General features: G+C 35.0%; 1 protein-coding gene and 1 long non-coding RNA gene across 42 annotated transcripts in view; one reads left to right on the forward strand and one right to left on the reverse strand.

The window, feature by feature from the left end:
• Nucleotides 1–20656, forward strand: part of camk2b1 (calcium/calmodulin-dependent protein kinase (CaM kinase) II beta 1) — a 65571-nt gene that overhangs the window by 3385 nt on the left and 41530 nt on the right. For 34 of the 41 annotated variants that reach the window (XM_082170254.1, XM_082170293.1, XM_082170260.1 and 31 more), the window contains exons 2-5: nt 563–657; nt 6864–6923; nt 7040–7094; nt 9573–9638. In XM_082170254.1, the coding sequence (XP_082026380.1) occupies nt 563–657; nt 6864–6923; nt 7040–7094; nt 9573–9638 (276 nt within the window). Of the gene's footprint in view, nt 1–562; nt 658–6863; nt 6924–7039; nt 7095–9572; nt 9639–14879; nt 14953–20656 lie in introns of all 41 variants that reach the window. The other 7 variants (XM_082170265.1, XM_082170294.1, XM_082170290.1 and 4 more) reach the window with 1 other exon arrangement.
• Nucleotides 15201–20318, reverse strand: LOC309499257. The gene is made up of 2 exons (XR_014206178.1): nt 18895–20318; nt 15201–18820 (listed from the first exon to the last, which is right to left on the reverse strand). It is a non-coding gene; the product is annotated as an uncharacterized lncRNA (long non-coding RNA).

Here is a 20656-nt window from a genome sequence, read left to right on the forward strand (position 1 = left end):
ATTGCCATAATAACATAAGTTGAGTGTGATGACATGCACACCTCAGCTACATCACATCAGTTTGCGTTATTGCGTAAATGTAGAAGTTTTTTTGAGGCCCAGATGTTTTTCTCACCATTATGATTTTCTGACTCTGCATAAGTTGTGAGAACTTATCAAGACAAACCTACTGTACTATATTTTATTCATATACCACAAACCCAGTCGAGTATATTTTATTAATACAGGCTGCCAGAATTAGCTCTCGTTTTAGTGACGTCAGCCTTCAAAAGAGTTCGACAGCGTGATGTAAGGACATTTACAATAAATAAATAATCTGCTGTGTTTAACATGGAAGGCCATTATTTTACTCTCTTTGCTTCTGTTTATTCCCTCCTGAAAGGGTAAAAAGAAACTCCAAACAAGCTGCCAGGGTTTGAGGCGGTCTTTGATGTTTTGCCTTTTAATTTTTATACAGCAGAAACTTCACTGTCAACACGTAGCATTATTATGGCAGTTCTGCTATTGTACTGTCAGAACCTTAAGTTATACTTAAATTCTCAATTATGTTTTTTTCCCCCAGGGGAGCTTTTTCAGTGGTGCGACGATGTGTGAAGTTGAGCACAGGCCAAGAATATGCCGCCAAAATCATCAACACCAAAAAACTGTCCGCGAGAGGTGAGTCAATTCCTACAAATTTTCTGAAACGTATTGAATGTTTTTCTTAACAGATGAGTATGATGGGTGAATGCACCAGATGGGTTTTAATTTTAGGAACAATTTTACAATTAATATATAGTGTGAATAGGGTTGCAAAGGGGCGGAATATTTCCGCTAATTTTCCAGAAACTTTCCATGGGAAGATAAGCTGGGGAATTTTGGAAATATTCCAAGTTGGAAACTTAATGGGAATTATGGGAATTTACGGGAATTAATTTGAAATTTGGGATAATTTATACAAACTGTATCAGATACAAATATATATATTTATATATTTTGTTTGGTCGTAAGTAGACATGCATTATTTTCTTTTTGACTTTGATTTGTTTGTGAGTTCAATTCTGTCATTGACCAACAAAAAAGTATGAATGTTGAATAAGACATTCATACTCCCACAATTTCCATATATTCCCTTTAATTCCCATGGAAAGTTTTTTGCAACCATAAGTGTGAACATGTAAAACATTAGTAATTTAAAGCCACAATATAATGGAAGGAGCAAAATGTCATTGTGACAAACATCCAAGAGAAACAGATTATCGAAAAAGAAAAAAATTTAGGGCAGGGACTTGGTTCCATCCATCAATTTCTATCCTTGACATTTTGCTTAAAAATTTTGAATAATAAAATGTGCGTGAATGAATTGTTCACAATATGATTATTGAGATACATTTAGAAAATAGATTATGTATTTCTTGTGGCAGCTCCATATCAAAGACCATAGAATAACACTTAAACATCTTAAAGGGACTTTGACCTTATGCAGTGATGACATTATTTTGTAGTAACATGGGGCCTCATTCACCAACCGTACTTACGAAGACATGTGTTCTTAAACCCCACTTACGCACTTTTTACGAAGACTCTGACATTCACTAATGTTTTCTTATCTTGGATTTGTTCTTAGCTAAGAACAAACCCTACGCACACTCAAGAGCACTCTTACGCACATTTGAGTGATGACAGTTTGCTCCAAATAATTGGTTACTGCATTTTATTTAATTCTACAGTCGTTTACAATGATAGTATTTTACTGTAATGTATTTCTGATCATAAAAAAAAAAAAAATAGTATGCAAAGAAACACTAACACTGCAATTTACATCAGCAATTAAGCTGATTAAATCAAATATTATGCCTCGTTTGGCATTTACCTGTTGAGAATGAACTTTTCTTGCACACGGCCCTGAAGCGTCTTGTCCTTATATGGGAATTTGCGGGGCGTTTTCTTATGCTAATTAGGAACAACTGGCACACGCTTTCAATTACGAAGACGTGGGATTCATCAATCCTAAGAACACAGGTGCAAACAATCCTGTTGTTTAAGAACATGTCATGAATCCAACGTTGACTTTTCTAAGGAAGTTTAGAAAATTCTTAGGAAGATATTGGTGAATGAGGCCCATGGTACTTTGATATAATATACACTATTGTACTGAATAATTTATATTTTAATGTACTGCAGTATTGACATAAGCATATTTCGAAAGATATCATGGTACCATGTCCAAAAAACCTTGTCAGTACCAAATTTTAAACGCTCAGAAATACAATCCTAGTACATTCAACGGACATTTAAAATTCTACAGCATGCTGATAACTATATTTAAATTAAATCTCCTTCCATGGTTACTGTCATTGCCAAAGGTATATTCAAACACCATGTCAATGTGAGAGAAACTACACCAGTGAAATGACAGAAAGAGATTCAGTTTTTACGACATCCCGCCTTTGACTGAGGGGTGTAAATCTTTTCACGCCCTTCTGTCCTCCCTTCTGAAACTTGAAGCCAGCAGTTGCTTTGCCAAAGTGTCATCCTCATCGTGTCCTCCATTGGCTGTGTGGTCATTGTGGTGAGAATGTGTAATGTGGAGAACAAGCACTTGACATGTATTTGATTCCACAGACGCTGAAAACCATTTTAAAATAGGCCCAACAACCTTCTAAATACAGCTCGTGTGGAGAAACATATTGCTGTGTGATTGTGTGGTTAGAGGAAATCAAATCAAGGTTGGGAATGTAGAATTGATTGATTTTATTTTTATTTTTTTTGTGAAGGAAAGACATCTTGGTTAATATGGTTTAGGATTAGTATTTGAAGTGTTATCTTTCTTGATGTTAACACTTAAAAAACATCATAAAACCAGGTCATATTTTACCACAAAATCATAAAAATAATAAACTACAAACCTAATTTTGTGTGTGTGTTCTTTTTATATACACTAACTAACTTTAAAAAGTTTGGGGTTGGTAAGATTTTTAAAAATATTTTTGAATGAAGTCTTACCAATTGAATTTATTTGGTCAAAAATACAGTAAAAACAGTAAAATTGTGAAATATTATAATTTAAAATCACTGTTTTAATTCTATTCTAATATATTGATTTGGTGTGCTTTTCTTCTTATTTCTTCTTATTTTCAATGTTGACATTCTTGACAGGTCAACCTAGCCCTTTTCTTTTATTGTAGATTTGTGTTATTGTAGCATATTGTCACAAAAAGCAAGTAAAGGATGATAAATGTTCACAGTGTTCAATTTGACATGTATTTGACAAAAGATGGCGCTGCGGTGGGTCATGTAGATTAGGAGTGACTGTCTTTAGGCTGAGAGTCAATCTGAGGAGAGAGAAACAATATGATCTGTCAAGGGGGTTAGAAGGAGGATGGGCATGAGAGAGGAAATGTGACCTAGATATACAGAAAGAGAATGAGTGGGAGAGAGAGTGAAGGAATCATCATGAATGACTTGGAGAGAAAGACACATAAAGAGAGGGCTGACAGTGAAGGCACCTTTGGCACTTGGCAGCTGTGTGTGCATGTGCATAAGAGAGGGAGAGAACAAGCATAGTTACATGCCTGGAGCACGAGACACTCATCTGATCCAGAGAGATGGTCATGACCCTTGCAAAATGCACAAATATGTTCATGAGATGTGATTTGTGTATCTAGATTTTTCGAAAGTAGTTTTTGTATTTTTAGCATGTCGTTCTTTACTTGTACATTTTGCGCACTTTGCACTGTACAGTTGACTCTAAGTTAGACGCAATAGTAGCGTCTACTAAATTCTTTCCCTTTAAAGTATCACAGCTATATCCACACACATTCAGATGGCCGTAATCGTGTAAATCATGTTGCAATCATGTTGTTTTTTGAGACCATTGTCATTAGCATTAAAGGAACACATCTTATGTAGACGTGAGAAACATGTAAAATCAAGCTTCCTTAAAATCGCAATGTTGCGACAGATCTTTTGTGACGTACACCCGAGTGAAACGAATTGACGAAAAGAAAAAAAATGTAGGCCGGTGACTTGGTTCAATCCGTCAGTTGTTGATTGGATGGAGGCAGATCAATTGTTCACAGTAAGATCAGTAACATGCATTTAGAAAATAGATGAATTTCCATTTCATGCCAACTTTGAGACAAATTTCTTTGACAAATGACAAACCACCAAAATGTTTAACTAGCAAGACATTACTTTCACCTGGCTCGAAGTATAGATACTTGGTCTCGGAAATGAAGTGTGTAGTGATGTGAAGTTTTTATTTAAATTTGATACAGGAAGACCATTTTCGTTGGAGGGAACTCATTAGCTAGAGCGGATCTTCGTAGCTGGGTTGACAGTGTTTGGTGCTGGCGTTCTAGTGTTGCGACAGCTTCATGAGTATGTGTATAACTCAGAGTATGCCCAGCAGCTGAGCTTAAGGTCAACGCACATCAGCGTCAGACAAAGGGGGTGGGATTCCAGACCCGGCTAATAGCCAATATAGTAGCCCATCTCTGTGATAGGGGTTAGTATGAGTAGGACGAGGCAGTGCCAAGCCATTAAATCATAAAATATGGCAAGGCTGAGAATAGGGACAATAAAATATTGAACAGTATATAAAGGTGGAAGGTGATCAAATGGAAAATAAAACTTCTAGGCTAATTGGCTCTTCATATGAAACTCAACTGTGTGACCTTGAGTGTCAGTTGGAATGAATGTCAGCTAAAGGTTAGATGACACTTTTTGTTTATACATCATACAGTGGCCTCCGCAAAAATTTTTTTTTTTCACTTAAAAATGGATGAATGTTTTTGCATTACATAACAAAGGATCAATCCAAGTGTCATTTATCTTAAAGATGGCACAGGCAAATTTTTCAAACAAAACCTGTTTTTTATTTATTTATTTTTAGCAGAATAGATGGATATTTGTATCTACATAATATGTGAATGTGTGTATAATAGATATTTGTGGTTGTCAAGTGGAGAAGTCACCAGAAAAATGTTTCAATAAAATGAAATTAGTTCTGGGAAAAGCCATTTATTTGCCACTTGGTTAGATATTTCGTGCAATCTTGCAATGACATTCATAAGACACAATTCATAATTGTCCAGATAATGTTTGGGACCACCGTATATCCAACCTAGATTTTCTGAACTATGGTGAATCTGTAAAATGTAATATTATATATTATATTAAATGTATATTTTTAAATTAAGTGGTATTCAAATTAAACATTAGGCCTATATTTTACAAATGTATACGTTAATATGATTGTTTATAATAGTATTTGAATGGTTGAATGGTCAAAAAGTGGAATTTTTCATGAAGTGTTCATGACTATACCCTTACTGGTTGAATTATGTTGTGAATTCAAAACTTTCACTTACTATGTCAAAAAAGTACTTGTGAAATTTTGCAGACCTTAATGCCCAGCGTTGCAATTTTGCAAGGTTCCAAATGATCCCCTATTTAGTGTTGCACAATATACAGATACTAGACATTTAACATTTAACGATTTAAATTGTTGATGTCTCCTTCAGCCGTGTCTGTCATTAGGGAAAGCTGATTTCTAATTACATGTGTTGCTGTTGGGTTAAATTTCACTGATGCGTCTTGAGGCATTTTATGCTGCTATCAGTTTGGTGAGACATTAGACGGCCTTTTAAAGCATGAATCATACACTTAAGACATGCGTTTTATATTGCCCTTATCCATCTGGGGCTTGATGGGGTTTTAGTGCCGTTTCTGTTGATTTCTCAAGCATGGAGCATTTATTCCTCTTTTTCAGTAGCACATCATCATCATCATCATTAGCGTCCTCATTATTGTAACCATTATCCTAGGCAGTGCGTTCTGTGTCCAGATGGGCCAGTTTGGCGCTCTTCAATAACTAGGGCTTATATCGAGAGGTTTGTAGATTTACATATAGATATGTTACATAGATATACGCATAGATGGTTGAGCTCCTCAGGCTTATGATCAGGAGAAATATAGATTGGATATTAGTTCAGGGCTTTCTCTTTCACTGTCTGAACCTTAAATCTAATCTGGACATTCTGAAGTAAAACATTGTGTTGACTTTCTATCTAGCCACTCTCATTTCTGGGCCGCACTTATCTTTTTATCAAGACTGAATGAGATCTGGGACATTGATTTAGCCCAACCGTGACAAGCTTATTGTTTGTGACTGCTGCCAGCTCTCATGTTTTTGCGCCAAATGCTCAACACCCGACACAGGAAATAATAATGATGTAATTAAAAAAACATGATGGCATATCAGGTATGTGATGATGTCATTTCCAATGGAAACATGGCCTGTAACTATATTCTATATCTATGGAGCTATGACCACTGTGACAGTTTTGAAGTTTTGTTTATTTTGAACATGGTTTTATTCAAATTCTTCCCAATATTTCACAGTATGTGAATTGCTCTTGGGTAAGGATGCACTGTATATTGGTACCATGTCAGTCATGGACTATGTAGTAGTTTTTATTATTCAAACGTCAGTATATTAATCAGTATTGGAGATGTATAGACAGATATTGTACATTTATTTGATTTTTGTTTATTTTTATATTTAGGTTAGATTTGACAGATCTCAAAATAAATATCTGTTTAAAACAAAAGAAAAAAAATTAAAAGTAAATTTAGGAATACATTTTTTTTTTTTTTTTTTTTTTTTTTTTACACCAAATAAAATTGTCTTTTTATATATTTTAGTATATGCAGCTATGACATAGAAATAAGAATAAAATAAGGCTTATCAGTATCTGCCAGCATTTCACTATTAGTGCATCCTTACCGGGCTGTTTCTTTACAGCTAATATCACACTGTTCATTGTTTTATCATTTCTGCTCAACACTTCCTGTGTGCTTTTGTCTTTGACCCTCAGACCATCAGAAGCTCGAACGAGAAGCTCGAATCTGTCGTCTGCTGAAACACTCCAATATCGGTGAGCTTTTTACCCTCTCCAGTTATAATCCCAAAAAATTATATTAGGTGGATGTTGTGTGATTTATTTCCCTACAGCCACATAAACCTCATTTCCTTTCTCTTCTTCTGTTTTAGTTCGTCTGCATGACAGTATATCAGAGGAGGGCTTCCACTACCTACTGTTTGATTTGTAAGTGTCAGTATACTTCCTGTCAGAAAATTCCTCCGTTTCCCGTCATCAAATGAGCTTTGACGTGAGGAACAGCGCATCTTAAAATGAGTCATCCCTCATATGCTATGTGCCTCTGAAGCCTTTTATTCTGTTAAAAGGATAATTCACGCAAAAATTTAAAATGCTGTCATCATCTGCTCACGCTCACGACACTGTATGAATGCAAAAGGAGTACTTCTGCCTTCAAGTCACGTTGGAACGTTGGATCGTATTTATGAGATGAGCACACATGCACCCCACAAATTGTTATTGATCATAGGAAGTTGTTAAAATTGGCAAACACATTCATTTTATGACCAGAATTGCTTGAATGTACATTACGTTTTAATGTCGATTTTTTTCTAAATCGTAAGTAGGAGCTTCCAAAGAGGAGTTTCTGCTGTTCTGATGAAAGTGGATAGTAACTAGTGGCTGTCAAACTCCTAAAAGGAACATAAAGTTGTACATTCACTATGACATGTTCTGCAGTGTCATTCAGTATTATTTACAGTATATACTGTTAATAATATTTTCAATTAGCCTTTGTATTGGTTCACTTTTCATTTTCAGCTTTAGTTTTATTTCAGTTTTGATTTAATTTCATTTGAGTTTTTTTACCTTAAACTTAAGCCGAAATTACCCAGAGCAATTTGTCCCAGGGAATTTGTTTTCCCCTAGACCAGTTGCTGTCTGCGTTTCCATCGCGGTCTAAAGTACCGTGAAGAATAGACAAATTAGTCCAGTGACGTAGGACTGTGCGCGACTTTCCAGTTCCCGCTGGATTTCGTCCTCCGCTTAATAAAGCTTGAACCTCGTCGTCGGTCCAGTGGTCGTATTTTTTAAACTCAACATTGTTGATTCGAATAGCAAACAACTCTTACTGCACGCACAACAGACTTTTAAAAATGGTGTTTGAAATAAAATGCTGCATGAACTCAACCAATCAGCATGTTCATCGCTCAAGCTCAAGTTTTTTAACGTTTTTTTTTTAATACAGTTTTATTTCAGGTTCCAAAAACGTAATATTTTGAGTTTTAGTTAACAATAACAACACTTGTGTTCTGTATTTCAAGTCTTCAAAAGCCATATTTTTTCGTGAACTATCCATTTAAAAATACATAGGCTTCATGAGCTATAACTTGCAACAAGTAAACTAAAACATGTTGATAATACATGTAATAAGAAGAATACTGTATATTATTATGAGATGCACCGATACTAAATTTCTCTGCCGATACCAATAGGCGATTATTCAGAATGATATCTGCCGGTACCGTAATAGCGATAGTTCGGTTTTCTTGAGGAATAAAGATCTCCAGCTAATGCTTACAGGGAACCCTCTCATTAGGTACATTACTATAATATTAGAGGTTAAAATTAATATATTGTTATATATTGAACAGCTATTTATTTTCAGATATAATTACACTCAAATAAACACTGCAATGTTTGTATACAAGGAACTCATAAAAATTTGCCTTAAATAATTACATACTTTGTGTAAATAAGCTCCTTTCTAGTGTTTTTATAGCTAACTAAAGAACTGTGAAAATTGGATAACTTTCCTGAGGTAAATGCAACGTTAAGTGACATATTGTTCACAAACTGTTTAATCAACGTCTTTCCGCTGTTGAAACACTGATTGAGCGATTACGAGACATGATTCATTTCAGTAAGTTGAATTTTATCTTTCAACATACCTTTTTGATGTTCATGCATATTTTTTCATGCTATTATTATTTTAAAGTTGAAAAAAAGACTTGCACTCCGCTCTGCAGCAAGAAGTTTGAACTGAGGCGCACAGTGATCTGTCACATCACATTTAAGAGGATCAAACACCATTTTTTGTTTGAATTTTGTGATAAAATGGACAGAATTTGAAAGCTGAGACTTTGTTTCTTATCAAAGTAACAAAGCACAAAGCTCTTTTGATTACTGGATAGGAGATGCATGCACTACAAAAAATGTTCGGTGTAGGGGAAAACCACCAGGGAACTACAGGTGTCTTATAGGGTCAAATAGATTCTACTTTGACATATTTTTTAACAGTTATTGTCCTGTTAACTTTGACACTATGAGTTACAGTCAGTTGCACGGTTTTGATTGATATGTAATAATCGGCCATGATCTTCGGCTGTTGTTATACAATCGGCCGATGACGATAGTGAAAATAATAGCTTTTATCGGTATCGGCCAATACATCGGTGCATTCTTATTTATTATGCATTATAAAGTTTTAAATCTTTAATCTTTATATATTAAACGTGCAGTGATATCAGAAGGGCTATAATCAAAAACATTTAATGCCTCCCCAAAATCATGCCATCTTTCCTGATTTTTTTTTGCATTGGATTCTCGTCTCCATGGAAACTGAGCTTGAGGAAGAGACTTGCACTAGAACAGGAATTCTGTTTGAATTAGCAAATAGCCAGGGTGAACTTGTTTCCTGTGTTTTAGGGTGACTGGAGGTGAACTGTTTGAGGACATTGTAGCCAGAGAGTACTACAGTGAAGCAGATGCCAGGTAAGAATACTTTTCTTAATGTTTTCCTCTCTTCTTCCCTTTCTTCTCTCTCATTGGCCCTAGCTTGTTGCACCCGGCACCACCACATACACGTTCACTGTTAGTTTGTTTTGCATTTGGAGATGCTATTTGAAATGCCATCTTCCACAATGCAACACAAAGATCTTGCTCTTTTTCCAGCACACACTCTAGGGTGAAATGTGGCCTTTAGCCTAAAAAGGTGGCAAGACAGAACTGCACACTAACATTGTTTGAGGAAATTAACTGTATGCTGTTGTGTGTAGTTCAGGTGCTTTATGTGAACTATATAAAGTGCCATTGTTCAACACTCTAGAACAATTCTAGAGTGTTGTTGTTGTGTGTTTTGTTTAGATATGTCTTTTTCCACTGATCTATCTCTGTCCTTTCATCATGCATTGTCTCTCTCCTTCTCATACACACACACCTGCTCAAACACAGACACAGCCTTTCTGCAGGCAATTTTTTGGCTATCCTCTACAGATCCCTTTCCACAGTGTGTGAGTGTGTGGTTGTGTGCTAGTTACCAGAGTTTGCTGTATGTAGTTAAAGGTGTTAGTCCTGAGCATTATCACCTCTGTGGTGCAGCCCATATAGTATGTAATTCATGCTGACTTCCCTGTGTACGTCCTGTGGCTGTGTGTAACACATTCATTTGGGCAGTCTCTCTTGTGTTTTTATTTTATTTTACCCAGTGCTTGTGTCATGGTATTGTTAGCGTGGTGGATGTGGCATAGCAGTTACTGTAAAGGCCAGCCTGGTAATTGGTAAAAGTGGTAAAAGTTTAAAGAGACGATACATAAACTGCCACTATTGACACCAAATCTCAGGTTTATTTTAGATGTGTGACATTTGACAATGTATAGTTGAGTGTGTGTGTGTGTGTGTGTGTGTGTGTGTGTGTGTGTGTGTGTGTGTGTGTGTGTGTACGTACGTACGTACATACATACATTTCAAAAACATAACATAGATAGATAGATAGATAGATAGATAGATAGATAGATAGATAGATAGATAGATAGATAGATTAGTGTGTAAACATAGTATATATTTACATTTTTTCCATCTAAATATAAGACATGTTTTAAGTCTGCTTTCATTTGATTCAATACAGTTAAACCTGTAATATTGTGAAATATTATTACAATTTAAAATAACTTTTTTAAAATATATATTATAAGTGTAATTTATTCCTGTGATGGCAAAGCTGAATTTTCAGCATCATTACTACAGTCTTCAGTGTCACATGATCCTTCAGAAATCATTCTGATATGCTGATTTGCTGCTCAAGAAACATTTCTCATTATCATCAATGTTGACAATAGATGTTCTGCTTAATATTTTGTGGATAATGTGCTACAAAGTGAACAACAACAGCATTCATTTGAAATAGTCTGTGCAGAACGAGTACTCAACTAGTTGGTTACTTGTGCACATCCCTAATACAGGTGTCTGATTATATATGATGATTATATTATATTATGATCTGGGTTGTTATCAATGGTTGCAGGTTCAATCTTGAGTGTTTAAAATGTATAAACCACAGTTACTGACCCTCACTGTCTTGATCTCTCACAACTATTAAAGTTGAGCAATGTGTATTTGTGCCCATGACCCATCTGTTAGTTACCACATTACACTTTAGCTGAGCTAAAGGGCAGTTTACGCTTTTAAAGTGTACTTATATGATGTGTTTACACTGTAATTACTGCAATTACATGTACTATATTGCACAGGGGCTCTTATAATAGGTTTATATAATGCACAGAGAGGCCTCTTGAGATGAAATTATAGGCCGATAACTGTCTGTTTGAATCAAGTGCTAGCTTCCATTCCCTAGATATCCTTGTCAAACAAAGTGCAGGTTATCACAACAAAATTTTGAGGGTGATATTGCTTTTATACAACTTACATTTTAGACAACAACAACAACATCAATAATAATAATAATAAACAATAATATTTATTAGGCTATTATTATTATATTAAATAAACAGCATTGTTTTTATATGAAAATTATTATTACATGTATTTATAAATATTCATTATTATCTGTTTCTTATTTAAATATTGTTTGGTATGGGAAATTCTAATACAAATATTTTTTTTACAAAAATTATTATTAGAAATATCAGTTAGAAGTCAATTATCATTTACCACTATAATCATTAGAAAGTTGTAAAGTTGACAGAGAAATGAAATGTTTGTAGGAGTGGATGCAGGGAAACATCTCAGCTTCTTCTCTAATGCTCATCTCCTGCTGACCTGCTTCCAGACACCTGCTGTCTGTCCCTCCTCTTGCTCTCTTTCTCTCTTTCCATCTCTGTTGTTCTCTCTTTCACTCTAAACGCCCCTCTTCTTGTGAAGCCCTGCAGTCGTGCACTGCCCCCTGCCTCCTCAGAGAGAGGGAGAAACTAGGGCTCCAATTAACACACGTAATTAGGGCCTCATTTTTCTCCCCTCCTCCCATCCTCCACCTGTCTCTCTCTCTCTTTCTGTCTGCCTTCTGTCTTTTATTCAGATATTCTAGCTCTCTCATTCTGTGTGTGATGGTGTCACTGACACCTTCTCCACTGTGTTGTGGCTCTTGTTGTTGGATGTGTGACAGAAAGTATGATGCTAATGTGAATGGAAACGGGCCCAAGCTTTAGTGATTTAAATCAGCGAAAGGACTTTACTTTTCGTTTCTTATACATATTATTTGTCAAGCTAGTCTATTCAAACATTTGTAGTTTTGCTTACAGATATATAGTATATGGATATATAGAGTATATAGAAACACACACACAGACACAGACACACAGACACACACAGACTTTACAATTTAGATTTAAGAATTATATCCTTGCAAAACTGAATTCAGAGATAAGTTGTGTAACAAGATGCTCTTCATTCAAATCCTATGTTTTTGTCATAACTAGGGTTGCAAAGGAGCGGATAATTTCCGGTAAATTTGAGAAACTTTCCATGAGAAGTTAAGCTGGGGAATTTTGGAAATGTTCCAAGTTGTAAACTTAACGAGAATTATGGGAATTAACTGGAAATTTGGGGTCATTTATACAAACTGTCTCACACATACATACACACACACATATATTTCTGTTGCGTTGTGCTGATTAGCTCCGCCCACTGTGAAATCTCAATAGTCTAATTCCTACTTGTCATAACTGTACATTAAACATCAAATGTTTTCTGATTGGCTGTAATTGTGTTAAATTATGTAGTAGTTTCACATTCAATGTGGACAGGAAAAAAAATTCACTGGAAACTTGTCACATTGTGCCTAGTAAGGACACATTGTTGGTTGAATTTTGCCCACACACCATTTATTCAGATTATTTATTTTTTATCTTAGCTGTGTACTACAGTTACTCCCCTGAGCAGGTGGACATAAACACATACATGAATTATTAAATATATTAGACAGTTTGTATTTATATCCCACTGGAACAATTATGTTGGGTCAGGTATACATAATACATATACATACACTCTACAGTTTGGGGGAAGTGCAGATTTTTTTTTCTTTAAAAAAATTAACACATTTATTAAACAAGAATCCATTACATTGATCATAAATGACAGTAAAGACATTTAGAATGTTACAAAATATTTGTATTTCAAATAAATGCATTTGTATTTTCAAATAAATGTATTTCAAATAAAACTTTCTATTTATCAAAGAATCCTGAAAAAATATGAACTGTTAATGATAATGCCTACAGAACGACCACTGGCTCTGTCTGCACCCCTTTACCTAAGCTCACTACTTCAGACTAATGCGCCCTCCAGAAGCTTGAGTTCTGCAAGTGAACGGCTCCTCGTGGTGATCCCAAAGAGACACAACATCACTCTCACAGACCTTTACCTGGACTGATCCCTGCTGGTGGAATGACCTGCCTATCTCAACCTACTTTCAAGAAACGGCTAAACACTTGACCTGTTAATACTACCACTTACTATTCTATTCTATTTCTATTCTATCTATTTATTTTTTTATTAATAAATAAAACCTTGCTGACAGATGGGCCAGACTAGTCTGGACTGTGCTGGACTAACTGGGTCTTGTCGTAGCACTTGCATATAGTTGCCCTGTTGTTGGTTTGATGGCTTCTGTTCTTCTCCTCATTTGTACGTCGCTTTGGATAAAAGCGCCTGCTAAATGATTAAATGTAAATATTTCTTGAGCACTAAATCATTAGAATGATTTCTGAAGGATCATATGACAGTGAAGACTAGAGTAATGGTTTCACCATCACAGGAGTAAAAAATAATTGAAAACATTAAAATAGAAAATGGTCATTTTTGATCAAATAAATGCAGCCTTGGTGAGCATAAGAGACTTCGATAACACTTTACCATAAGGTTCATTAGTTAACATTAGTTAACTACCTTAGTTAACATGAACTAAGAATGAACAACTCTTCTTCAGCATTTATTAATCTTAGTTAATGTTAATTTCAACATTTACTAATACGTTATCAAAATCAAAGGTTGTATTTGTTAACATGTTAATGCACTGTGAACTAACATGAACAAACAATGAACAGCTGTATTTTTATTAACTAACATTAACAAAGATTAATAAATACTCTAACAAATGTATTGCTCATTGTTAGTTCATGTTAGTTAATACATTAACTAATGAACCTTATTGTAAAGTGTTACCGAGACTTCTTTAAAAAAAAAAAAAATTCTTACTGATCCCAAACCTATGTATATATTTGTGTGTATGGTGTTTGTATGTGTAATTGCTCTTCAAAGACACTATATTGTTGTAAATCCCCACACCAGCATTTATTCTCACATCCTTCAGATTTAACACTCACACACGCACACACACTCAGTCACTACACCTGTTTCTCCTCACCTCCCTTCTCCTACTCTCTCTCTCTTTCTCTCTCTGATCTTGTTCTTGTTGTTGACAGTTGTGTGTCTCATGTCTAAATGGTTTTGTCTCTTCACTTCCATCATTCACTTCCCTCTCTCCTTTTAATCCCTCTCTTCCCTCTCCTGTTTACCTCACTCTTCCCATCTCTTGTATATCAATCATTCAACCCGTCACCTTGCTTTCTCTATCATCTCTGCTCCTTTTGTTCAATGCACTGCCATCACTCCGTCAATCGTTTGATTTCACTCTATCCATCCTCACATTTCCCCCCACCTCTCATTCCCTCCCTCTCCCCACTCTCCTTTTTCTTTTCTTCCGTTTTGTCTTCACAGTCACTGTATCCATCAGATTCTAGACAGTGTCCATCATATTCACCAACATGACATAGTGCACAGGGACCTGAAGGTCAGTATGTAGCTCACACACTGCCTGTATATGGCCCGTCTGTTCGTCCCTGCTTGCTCCTGTCTGTGTGTCTGTAGTTGTAGCCTGTCTTGTCTGTGTATGGCATCATGGGCTTCCCCTAATCCATTGACTGCCTTCCCAAACCTCCCGAATCCTTACTTCTTGCGCTTGATCTTTAGCTTGATGCTGTTGTTTAGATGATCAGAACTCTTAAGGTGTCATGGGTATTTTTTTTTGCTTATGAGGTCTTTAGTTTCTTTTCTTTGTTCCTCAACTATTACTTTTAAAGGGATAGTTCACCCAAAAATACAAATTCTGGCATAATTTACTCACCCTTATGTTGGTCCAAACCTGTATGCATTTCTTTGCATGTCCACAGAAGAAAGTAAGTCAAACAGATTTGGAAGGACATAAGGGTGAGTAAATGATAACAGAACTATCCCTTAAATTATATTTAAATTCTGATGTGTATTTAAAGTTTCATAGTGGTTCTTTGTATAAACATCCTTAAATCACTGTATGTTAAAATAGTCGTTATGTACCATGTTTTCTGTGTCAAGACTGACGTCGTAGAGCCCTATGAAATCAGTTTTATTTTTTTCTAAATTTCATTTAATTTTTTCTGTGTTTTTGTTCTCATTTTTGGTTTGATTACATTTTATAAAAACAAAAAATTAAGTGTAATCAACTTAATTCATAAAACAATTAACTATTTAACAATTTATTACATTTTTAACAATGATAATGTCCTATGAAATGTTTTTGTTTTTGTCTGTTGTAATTTTCTGGGTTCTGTGTTTTATGATTTAATACCAATTTATTAAAAAAAGGTTGTAATCAAATGAATGCATTAAAAACTTTATCATTTTAATTTATCTTTTAAAATGGACTGAACAATTCCTTCCATATTTTTGGCAAAATAAGCGCTGCACAACAGAGGTTTAGTGTTTAAATTAAAACATGAAAAATTGTGTGATATTCCTTAAAACTGTATACTAGAACTAGACGAAACTGCACCGGTCCACTTATTCACACAGACATGCAGAACATGCAGATTTCGTATGGCTTTTTGTACTTTAAGATTCACAGACACTAGTCAATATTGCGATTTGATTAAGTGTACAGCCCTAATTCTGATTTATTCATAAATAAATAAAAATCCAAATTCCATGACATTCCATGTGATGCATTAAATTACATTTTTATGACTGGATTTTGTGATTCCATCCTCGTTTTCCACATCGCAGAAATCATAGGGTCCTAAGGTAGTCTGCATGCGCTCAGCACAAGACATATTATAGCAGCTGATCTTGTTTTATAGTCACAGTAGTATCCCAGAGTTCAGTTTCAGTAGTCTTTTTAGTACTTGAATGATGAACAGTATCATGAACTACCAGTCATTCTCTTACTTGAAACAATGCTAGGTTTTAATGAAATTTCACAAATATCGTTTTTTTTGATTTGTTATTTTGCTTCTCAGTGTAGATTCTTGCAAAAAAAGTTAGCCATTTAAATTGCTTCTCTAGCTTATGAAGCGTTAGCCTGGGAAAACCCAGACAACTTCAGGCAAATTTAGATTTTGCTCTGCAAGTAGTCTGGCAAAGAGCTCATTCAAGCCCATTTCTAATCCGTCGAAATCGCGGAACCAATCAGAAACGTTGAGGCGGGCTTTACACAATGACGATCGCTCTGATTGGTTTTAGGTCTATCCAATTGCGCCCAGAGGTATTTGAGCGACGTCTGTTGGTGAAGCGCACCAACTTTTAAATGCATTATTATATTCAAATTGCAAACACATGAGGACAGTCTCCATGAAAGACCCACTGGCAGATGAACGTGCTACTACATTTCTCTCCGAAACGGTAGGAAATTAAATTAGATTTAATAGAGGATTTTAACTGTGACACGATGATTGACAGGGCAGTTTAAGTGACAGGATGCACGCGACAGATCCGTCCGATAAAGATGACGAAGTAGTATGTCCCAAAGCTTGCCTACTTTTTTGCTACACATTCAAAAGTAAATACCTTTTCTTCACAAAAAGAGTACATACTTTTATGGCGTAGTGTAACTTAGGCGAATTGGGACGCAGCATATGGCTTTACACGATGACGTTGGTTGGTTTTAGGTCTATCCAATTGCGCCCAGAGGAATTTGAGCGATGTCCGTTGGTGACGCCCCTTTGGAAATGAGTTATTAATGAAGCTTTGCCAGACCATAACTCAGTTACTACTGAGAATGGTCTGGTTTTAACCAGGTTAATGAAGCGTGGGAGAAGAGACTCAAATACTGTAACGTTGATGTTAGTACAGGAAATAAAGCTAATATTAGAAAGGACAGCAAAGTGAGTTTCAGTACATTTTTAGACGTTTTAATGTCCACAGCAGTTCTTTCGAGTGGAGTTTTTTTTTTCTGAAACACACTGACACTTCCTGTCTCACCCCTACAAACTCACACTCACACACACATCTTCTCTTGCAGACCAGCTATGATCAGCAGCTGACACTGGGGGAGGTGTGAAGAAACACACACACATGTACACACTATGATGAATGCACACATATGGATATTTAATATATCCATATATGCACTCATACGTTTAAAGGCAGAGTAAACAGACAGATTCACTCTCAGAAATGTTTTTTCAGAGACATTCTGTCTTACTCTTGCCGTGACCATATGTCATGCTCCGTGGTCTTTTAATGGGAGACATTTAGAAAGCAAATGCAGCACTTTAATTTACAGCCCTGAACTTTACTGCCATGCCAGAAAACTCATGCAGTGCACACTGCACATGGATAATAATAATCACAGCTATAACGTTATTTATGCAGCACTGACCCTATCTGAAATGCATCTCAAAGCGCTGTATTAAAGATTAAATGTGGTCATTAAGAATAGATCGCTTTAAATAGTTTTATGTAATTCTAATCATTTATACTGTTTTGCCTTTGTAGGGCAGGACAGAATGACAAAATCATATTTTTGAAGATTAAAATGTTTTTCATTTAAATGTATTGCAGTCTTTTAAAATTTGATGGTAAATTAGCAAATCATTTTAGATAAAAGGGTCTAGTTAATACTAATTGGAATGACTAAATTGACATCAAGATTGACAGTGTCAGAAGCAAAGCTTGATTCCAAGAGAAAATAATATGTCTAATAGTTTTAGAGCTTTGATGCCTTTAAATGGCACAAATTCTGAAGCCAGACTGCAAAATATTTTACATCTTAATATAGTGATTTGACCTTTTCTTTAGATTTCTTAAGATAAAAGAAAAAATCTACATATAAATTTGCTCCTCATGCAAATGTTGACATTAATTACCTGAAAGGCATTTCATTGTGCAGAAAAAATGAATAACAATAATTCTATTGAAATAATTGAATTGATGTGTATTGATGCTTGGTAATACACAATCTTTCAAAAGTTTGGGATCATATTCTTGAGTGTTTTTGAAAGAAGTATTTTATGGTCACCTAGGCTGCATTTATTTCATCAAAAATACAGAAAACAGGAATACTGTGAAATATTATTGCAATTTAAAATAAGTTTTCAATCTTAATATATTTTTAAATGTAATTTATTCCTGTGATGACAAAGCTGAATTTTCAGCAGCCATAACTTTTGTCAGGGTTATTTGATGTATAGAAAAAATTTATTTGAAATACAAATATTTTGTTAAATCATAAATTACTTTACTATCACTTTTGAACAATTTAATGTGTCCTTGTTGAAATATTTATGTATTTTAATTTATAAAAAAAATAAAAAAATAAAAGGACTGGCCCCAATCTTTTAAATGCTAGTGTAAGTAAATTTGTAGCTTTAGTTAATGTCATTCACAGTTGCGCCATATCACATGACCTTCACACACACACACACACACACACACACACACACACACACACACACACACACACACACACACACACACACACACACACACACACACACACACTGCTTTCTCTCACTTTAGCTTGCAAACCCTCTTACTGTTCAACCCCCCATGTGCTGTGTGATTCCAGCACAGCTATAACACTCCCATCTTAGGGATTTTTCTTCCAGCATTGAAAGATTGGACTCAAGGCATGTGCTGTATATTGGAATAGCTTTGACCTAGAGAGCCATTTACAATATTAATTGATTTACATAATTGATTTAGCCTTTTCCTCTACCTCCCGACCTCAGTGACCCTCAGTGTATTATCACTTGGATGTCGGATCTGGGTTTGAGCTGTTAAATACCAAAACCATCATTCCTAAGGTTTTGCCCAGGCGTAGGCTGTACCTGTGCATAGCAACCAACACACATACATTACACTCTCATGTCACTATATTTGATCAAAGACTGCATAGATATCCAGCTCTGTATGATTTACTTTATAAAGGTTTAATTTCTAAGAGCCTCTTTTACTGCTATAGGGAGGAGAAGAGTAGAGCTGAAAGCAGCAATTAGCAGAATCCAGCGGGTATAGAAATCTGCCGCAATGTTGTTGATTAAATGGACTTGTAATTGAAAAAATTGACTGTTTAATATCTGAAATATTTTGTGTGGTTGACTTTTGTCTAATATATTGCGATTCTATATTTAATACGTTTACATACATGACAATGCTACATCATGTAAACGTGCAAAAACGGCAAAGTTTGGCACACACAGGTTTTAGGCTATTATCTAAATTTTGCTTTGCATTTTGAAGGCTTTTTTAATGTGTGCACGTGTTGGGCACATTAAACAAATTTTTTTTTTTAAACTACCGTTTAAAAGTTTGGGATCTGTAATTTAAAAAAAAAGAAATCTCTTATACTCACCAAGGCTGCAATTATTGGATAAAAAATACAGTAAAATACAGCAATATTTTGAAATATTTTTATATTTCAACTTGAAATAACTTTTTTATTTTAATATATTTTTAAATGTAGTTTATTCCTGTGATGGCAAAGCCAAATTTTCAGACCCACAGTCTTCAGTGTCACATGTTCCTTCTAATATGTTGATTTACTCAAGTTCAAAAGAACAGCATTGATTTAAAATAGAAATGTTAATATACAAGTCTTTCCTTTACTTTTGATAATTTTATGCATCCTTGCTGAATAAAATGATTAATTTCTTTAAAAGAAGTCTCCAAACTTTTGAATGATAGTGTATGAAAATGCAGTTTTGTGGTATTTTGGGCTTTTTTGAATGAGCAGATCTCAAATCCATTTTGAGATCAGTTCTTCAGAATATATTTTTTCCCTTTATTAAACTAAAAATTAAAGCTGTTCAAGGTACATACTGTAGTAGGCTGGCTGGAAAAGCAATAGGAAACTTCTTTCGTGAAACTTGTATTTTGCAGTGATTTAATAGAACAGGTCCTACATATGTTATGTTAAGCGCTTTGAGGTCTCAGAAAAAGCGCTATATAAATGTAACGAATTATTATTATTATTATTAATTATATGTTGACAAAAGAAATATTCTTGAACTCTCAATAGGCACAAAGCGTTGCTTCCATGTCTTAATTGTAGAAATATCGCAATTGTATTATATATATATATATACAGTGAGGAAAATAAGTATTTGAACACCCTGCTATTTTGCAAGTTCTCCCACTTAGAAATCATGGAGGGGTCTGAAATTGTCATCGTAGGTGCATGTCCACTGTGAGAGACATAATCTAAAAAAAAAATCCAGAAATCACAATGTATGATTTTTTTA

This window comes from Leuciscus leuciscus (assembly GCF_965113295.1).
Source record: "Leuciscus leuciscus genome assembly, chromosome: 5".
Classification (NCBI taxonomy): domain Eukaryota; kingdom Metazoa; phylum Chordata; class Actinopteri; order Cypriniformes; family Leuciscidae; genus Leuciscus; species Leuciscus leuciscus.